At 46.3% G+C, this 7,400-nt stretch overlaps 1 protein-coding gene across 1 annotated transcript in view; it reads left to right on the top strand.

The window, feature by feature from the left end:
- Positions 1 to 1,259: 1,259 nt before the first annotated feature.
- Positions 1,260 to 7,400, top strand: part of LOC140494389 (E3 ubiquitin/ISG15 ligase TRIM25-like) — a 28,407-nt gene continuing 22,266 nt past the window's right edge. The window contains exon 1 of the mRNA XM_072593582.1: positions 1,260 to 1,823. Within this exon, the coding sequence (XP_072449683.1) occupies positions 1,260 to 1,823 (564 nt within the window). The remainder of the gene's footprint in view (positions 1,824 to 7,400) is intronic.

Raw genomic sequence — 7,400 nt, 5'->3', positions numbered from 1 at the left:
GTAGATACTGAGATGACAAGAACATCTTGTCATCTAGAAATGCTTCAGTGAGTAAGTCATCTCCAAGTCAAAAGGCACGAATCCAAAGCATGAGAGAATACTCACCCAAATGTTGGATGGGTGCAGCTCTAACAACACTAGAAGCTTGGCACCATCCTGGGCAAAGCAGTACACTTGATTGGCACCATATCTTCCAGCAAATATTACACTCACTGTGCTGTGGTCAGGGAGAAGGGTCACAGATTCAGGGTCGCTGTTGCTCGGGTCAGGAGAAGATGTTAACTGTTGAGGGAGGGGTCACTTTACTGAGGTCAGGGATTGGGATCACTATGCTGGGGTCATGGGGAGGGGGTCACTTTGTAGGCTTCGGGGGAGAAAGTTGCTTTACTGGAGTGAGGGATTCAGGGTTAATGTGTTGGGGTCAGGGGGAGGGGGTCACTGCAGGGGCTAGGGGTCATTGTGCTAGGGCCAATGGGAGGAGGTCATTGCGCTGGGGATGGAGGGAGTTGGGGTCATTGTGCTGGGGTCAGGGGTCAGAGTCACTGTTAGGTTCAGGGGGATTGGGGTGACTGTGCTGGGGTCGTGGGAAGGGGGGTCATGGATGGGACATGTGCTTGGGTCAGAAGGACTGGGGTCTCTGTGCTGGGAACATGGGGAGGGGATAACTGTGCTGGAGTCAGAGGGATTGGGGTGACTGCTGGGATCATGGGGAGCGATTCATGTGCTGGGGTCATGGGGAGGAGATCACTGTGTTGGGGTCGGGAGATTAGGGTGCCTGTGCTAGGGTCAAGGAGAGGAGGTCACAGTGCTGGAGTCAGGGAGGTGGAGTCACTATGCTGGGGTCAGGGGGAGGGTGTCATGGGGTTGGGGGTCACTGCTCTGATTCTGAACAGTCCTGAAGCAGCACCTAATTTCTGACCCTGGCCTTGTCCAAAGTTAAAGGAGCTTATCCCAAGCTCAAAATCCTCATCAAAATGTTCTGTTAACCATCTTGAGGTCGTGCCAAGTGAGCAATAAATGCAATTTCTGTTCCCTTCTAAAATTTTATCCCTGCCAGGTAAAGCATGAGGTCCTCTATTTATTAGTTCAAGTTAAATCTGTTTCTCAAATCCAGATCATTACATTTGTATCTGGTTGGTGTAGGTATCTTCCTTGACAAATAATGTGGTTAATATTTTTGAACCAATTGCAATGCTGAGAGCTTCCTGCATATCAGTGATTCTCTGCAAGTTACTTTCAGTTTCTGTTCCCCTTAACAAATGGCGACTGCTTCACCTCAAGCAGATGTGGAGGAGGAATTGATTTGTTCCTTCTGTCAACAACTGTATACTGATCCTGTGATTCTCAATTGTAAGCACAGTTTCTGTAAAGTCTGTATTGAGAAAACCTGGAAAGAGGCCGTGTTTGATGCTTATTCCTGCCCCGAATGTAGGGCAGAGTACAAGAAGTGGCCACATCTGCAGAGGAATTTCAAACTTGCAAGCATTACTGAGAAATATAATGTTCAAAATACTTCAACCCATTCAATTCTGTGTAACTACTGCCCCAGCCACCCACAGCCGGCAGTGAAGACCTGCCTGAAGTGTGAAGCTTCCATGTGCCCGGAACATCTCAGACATCACACCGAGAGCACTGTGTTTAAAAGCCATCTCCTTGTAGATCCCACTGCAGATGTGTCCCAGTGGAAATGTACAGAGCACCAGGAGCTGCTGAAGATTTACTGTAAGGAGGATAAGGTGTGTGTCTGCACTCTCTGCACTGTATTTGGGAAACACAAGGGCCACAATTGTGGGAGCATCAGCGAGGGAGAGAAGGAGCTCAGGGTAAGTACAAAATATTAATAATTTGTCCCCTAGAGTCTCATTCTTCCTCAGTCTATATGCATTGCCAATTGATGGGGTGCTTGTTGATTTTTCTTCTCACCTATAACTGGGGGCTGAACTGGTCCTAAGTGAAGCAGAAACTACACAGTACAGAAAGTAAACTGATTTGCAAATAACATTAGATCCACAAGATCCCCTGGAGCAGATTTGACTTCTGAGGGGAGCAAAGGAGAATTTATTTTGTGTTTCTTATTCATTTGTGGGATGTGAATGTTGCTGGCTAGATCACCATTTATTAGGCAAAAGTGAGGACTGCAGATGCTGGAGATCAGAGTCCAGATTAAAGTGGTGCTGGAAGACTGGATGCCTTCTCGCAGAGCGTTTTAGAGAACATCTCCGGGACACTCACATCAATTAACCCCACCGCCCCGTGACTCAACATTTCAACTTCCCCTCCCCCTCTGCCAAGGACATGCAGGTCCTGGTCCTCCTACACCGCTGTTCTATCACCAGCCGACGCCTGGAGGAATAATGCCTCATCCTCTGCCTTGGGACCCTTCAACCTCATAGCAACAATGTGGACTCCACTAGTTTCCTTATTTCCACTCCCCCCACCTTACCCCAGTTCCAACCTTCCAGCTCAGCACCATCCTCATGACCTGTCCCACCTGCCAATCTTCCTTCTCACCTATCTGCTCCACCCTCCCCTCTGACCTATCACCTCCATCCCCTCCCCCATCCACCTATTGTAATCTTGGCTACCTTCTTCCCAGCCCCACCACCCTCCCCTTCCATTTATCTCCCCACCCATAGGCTCCCTGTATTCATTCCTGATGAAGGGCTTTTGCCCAAAACATCGAATTTCCTGCTCCTCGGATGCTGCCTAACCTGCTGTGCTTTTCCAGCACCACTCTGATCTAGGTCAGCATTTATTGCCCATCCCTAGTTGCTCCTTGAGAAGGTGGAGGTGAGCTTCCTGCTTGAATCGCTGCAGTCCGTGCACTGCAGGTTGACCCACAATGCCCTTGGATAGGGAATTTCAGGATTTTAATCCAGCAACAGTGAAAGAACGGTGACATATTTCCAAATCAGGTCGGTGAGTGGCTTGGAGAGGAACTTAAAGGTGGTGGTGTTCTTATATACCTTGAGTGTTGCTGGAGCAACATCCAGGCAAGTGCGGATTATTCCATCACATTCCTGACTTGTGACTTGTGGACAGGAGTCAGGAGGTGAGTTACTCACCACAGTATTCCTAGCCTCTTACCTGCTCTGGTAGCCATAATATTTGTGTTGTAACACACCTCTAGAGCAGGAGGGACTTGAACACAGGCCCCTTGCTCAGAGGTAGGGCCACTACCAATATACCACAAGAGCTCTACTACAATATTTGTACAGCTGGTTCCCAGTACAGTTTGACACTTCCCCAGGATTTGATAGTGGGGTTTCAGTAATGACAAAGCTCCTGAATGTCAAGGGTTGATGGTTATATTCTTTCATTTTGAAAATGTACATTGTCTGGCATTTATGCTTTGCCCTTTCCTGGTATTTATATCCAGGTCGCCCTTGTCAAGTGGCTCGATATCCTGAGGCTTACCAAACGTTTCTATTTTTAATTATATCCCTTTAGCAGCAAGCCTATTACTGTAACCTAGCTTTCCTTACCAAATAATAATACCTTATTTTTGTCCATGTTGAAATTTATTTACCAAATATAAATCTATTCCACCCGTTGAATAAATAGCCACCAACCCTCAGTTCACTGTCTCTTTCCCTTCAAAATTGGGTATCGACTGCAAATTTAGAAATTGCATTTTTTATTCCAAAAATTCAAGGGAACATAACTTAACACAAACTGTCAACAGTGATCCTTATGGATCTTCACTTTGCATCTTCAGTCACTCTGAATAGCTGTCATTAACCCTAACTTCTGCTTTCTGACTTGGAGCCAGCTATCATTCTGCTACCTGTCCCCATGCTTTCATCTTATTCATTAATATATTATGTGCAGACGTTTGGGAAGAAAACACTATTAAATAATTCAGTAAGGTAGTTCACACAATGACTTTAGCATGAAAGAAGGCTATGGAAAGGTGCAGTACAGTGGTTCTGTGGCTAGCACTGCTGCCTCACAACACCAGGGACTCAGGTTTGACCCCACCCTCGGGCAACTGTCTGTGTGAAGTTTGCACATTCCCTCCATGTCTGTGTAGGTTTCCTCCGGGTGCTTCAGTTTTCTCCCACAGTCCAAAGATATGCAGGTTAGGGTGGAATTGGTCATGGGAAATACAGGGATCGAATAAGGGGTATGTCTGGGTGGGATGCTCTTTGGCAGGCTAATGTGGACCCGATGGGCTGAATGGCCTGTGCCCACACTGCTGGATTGCTGTGAGATTGAACCTATCAAGGCCATGTCATCACTTTGTAGACCAGTCTGTGCATTCCAATTAAAATAAAACAAATAATTCTGGCTGCTGAAGATTGGACACAAAAAGTTTCTGGAAAACTCTGCAGGTCTGGCAGCATCTGTAGAGAAGAGGAGTTAACATTTCAAATCCACTGACTCTTCTTCAGCTCATTTCTACTTATCCCTGTAGTCCTGCAAAGTCTGTCCAGTTTCCATTTTAAATTATTGATCATCCTTTAGCCCAGAGGCAGCACGTTCCAGATCATTACTTTCTTTGTCAGTTCTCTCCTTCAGCTTTAGGGAAATGTAAGCCTACGGTCATGAGGGTGATGCTCTTTGATGGACATTCCCAGGAATTAACATCAATGCTGCCGTGCTTCAGGACAGCTTCTGAGTGACTTTGACCGTGTTTTTCTGTCTTCCCTTGGGAGGTTGGCCATTTGAAAGCTGAGAAAGAAAACAAGACCCCACTGGGGAAAACGCTAATGGGACACAGTGTCCGATCTTTGGTAGATGCTTTTGCAGGAGTTCTGCCTAAATTCTCAGGAGGACACTAACTTTTGTTTAATGGTCCTCCTGTTTTTTTTTAGATTAGATTACTTACAGTGTGGAAACAAGCCCTTCGGCCCAACAAGTCCACACCGCCCCGCCAAAGCGTAACCCACCCAAACCCCTACATCTACATCTACCCCTTACCTAACACTACGGGCAATTTAGCATGGCCAATCCACCTAACCTGCACATCTTTGGACTGTGGGAGGAAACCCATGCAGACACGGGGAGAATGTGCAAACTCCACACAGTCGCCTGAGGCGGGAATTGAACCCGGGTCTCTGGCGCTGTGAGGCAGCAGTGCTAACCACTGTGCCACCATGCCACCCACAAAGAGTAACTCACCCAGACCCATTCCCCTCTGACTAATGCACCTGACACTATGGGCAATTTAGCATGGCCAATCCACCTGGCCTGCACATCTTTGTGACAATGGGAAAAAACCCATACAGACAGGGGGAGAATGTACAAACTCCACACAGTCACCCGAGGCTGGGATTGAACCCACTTCCCTGGTGCTGTGAGACTGTAGTGCTAACCACTGTTGAATCCAGAGAATGTGATAAAGGCCTTTCTGGAGGGTTATCTTTAACACTTTGCATGTGTTGCCAGTCTCCCTGCTGTACAGAATGTGATAACTTCAACTGCTGTGTAGCCCAGGACTTCAGTTGACTCATGGAATTCATTGTTGTTTTAACCCTTGCTGCTGTAGTTTGTAGGAGGCAAAGCTGGCCGTGCTGGATCGCTTTACCAATGGTATCTTTATGGTGCCAAGGTCTGGAAAATGTTCAACATATTCCACAGTCTGTCCTTCAATAGGCAGATTGTTCAATTAACCAGCTCTGGGTGAATACAAGATTTTTTTGGCAGCATTCAAAGAGAACAAAGAGCAAAGAACAATGAAAATTTACAGCTCAGGAACAGGCCCTTCGACCCTCCAAGCCTGAGCCAATCCCAAATCCACTGTCTAAACCTGTCGCCCAGTTCCTAAGCATTCCTCTGCTTCCCACCTACTCACGCATCTGTCAGACGCATCTTAAATGAATCTACCGTGCCCGCCTCTACCACCTCTACTGGCAACACATTCCAGGCACCTACCACCCTCTGGAAAGTACTTGCCGTGTGTATCCCCCTTAAACTTTTCACCTCTCATCTCGAAAGCGTGACATCTCGTTATTGAATCCTTCACCCTGGGAAAAAGCTTATCTCTATCTACCCTCTCTATACTCTTCATGATTTTGCAGACCTCAATCAGGTCACCCCTTAATCTCCTTTTCCTAATGAAAACAATCCTAACCTACTCAACCCCTCTTTATAGCTAGGACCTTCCATACCAGGCAATATCCTTGTAAACCTTCTCTGCACCCTCTCCAAACCATCCACATCCTTTTGGTAATGTGGCGACTAGAACTGTACACAGTATTCTAAATGCGGCCGACCAAAGTCTTGTACAATTTTAACATAACCTGCCAGCTCTTATACTCAATACTCCATCCGTTGAAGGCAAGCACACCAGATGCCTTCTTGACCACTCTATCCACCTGTGCAGCCACTTCCAGGGTACAATGGACCTGATCTCCCAGATCTCTCTGCTCATCAACATCTACCTTTTACAGTATAATTCATTCTAGAATTAGATTTCCCAAAACACATCACCTCACATTTGTCTGGATTGAACTCCATCTGCCACTTCTCCACCCAACTCTCCAGTCTATCTATATTCTCCTGTATTCTCTGACAGTCCCTTATGCTTTCTGCTACTTCACCAATCTTCGTGTCATCTGCAAACTTGCTGATCATACCAATCATTTATGTGTATAACAAACAACAGAGGCCCCAGCACTGATCCCTGTGGAACACCACTGGTTACCTTTCTCCATTTCAAGAAACTCCTTTCAATTACTACACTCTGTCTCCTGTTGCTCAACCAGTTCTTTATCCACCTAGCTAGAACACCCTGCACACCATGTGACTTCACTTTCTCTATTAGTTTACCATGGGGAACCTTATCAAACACCTTACTAAAGTCTATGTATGTGGTATCTACAGCCCCTCCTTCATCTATCAACTTGGTCACTTCCTCAAAGAACTATATAAAGTTGGTAAGGCACGATCTCCCCCACACAAAACCATGTTTCCAATCACTGATAAACTCCCATTTATTTTCCAAATAGAAATAGATTTTATCCCTCAGTACCTTCTCCAGCAACTTTCCCAACACTGACAACAGGCTCACTAGACTGTAGTTACCTGGAATATCCCTACCACCTTTCTTGTACAGGGGGACAACATGAGCAACCCTCCAGTCCTCCAGCACCTCACCTGTGTTTAAGATACTACAACGATATCTGTCAGGGCCCCAGCTATTTTCTCTCTTGCCTCCCTCAGCAACCTGGGATAGATCCCATCTGGTCCTGGGGATCTGGCCACCTTCATAATCTCTAGCCTACCCAACACATCTTCCCTATTTATGTCAACGTGATTGGGAGTAATCAAACTTCTATCCATAATCTCAACATTCATCATGTCCCTCTCCACAGTGAACACTGATGCAAAATAATCATTCAGAATCTCACCCACTTCCTCAGGTTTGACACACGGCCTTCCTTCCTTATCCTTTA

Source organism: Chiloscyllium punctatum, chromosome 24, assembly GCF_047496795.1.
Source record: "Chiloscyllium punctatum isolate Juve2018m chromosome 24, sChiPun1.3, whole genome shotgun sequence".
NCBI lineage: Eukaryota > Metazoa > Chordata > Chondrichthyes > Orectolobiformes > Hemiscylliidae > Chiloscyllium > Chiloscyllium punctatum.
The sequence above is the reverse complement of the archived record's forward strand: the minus strand, read 5'-3'. Positions and strand labels throughout refer to the sequence as shown.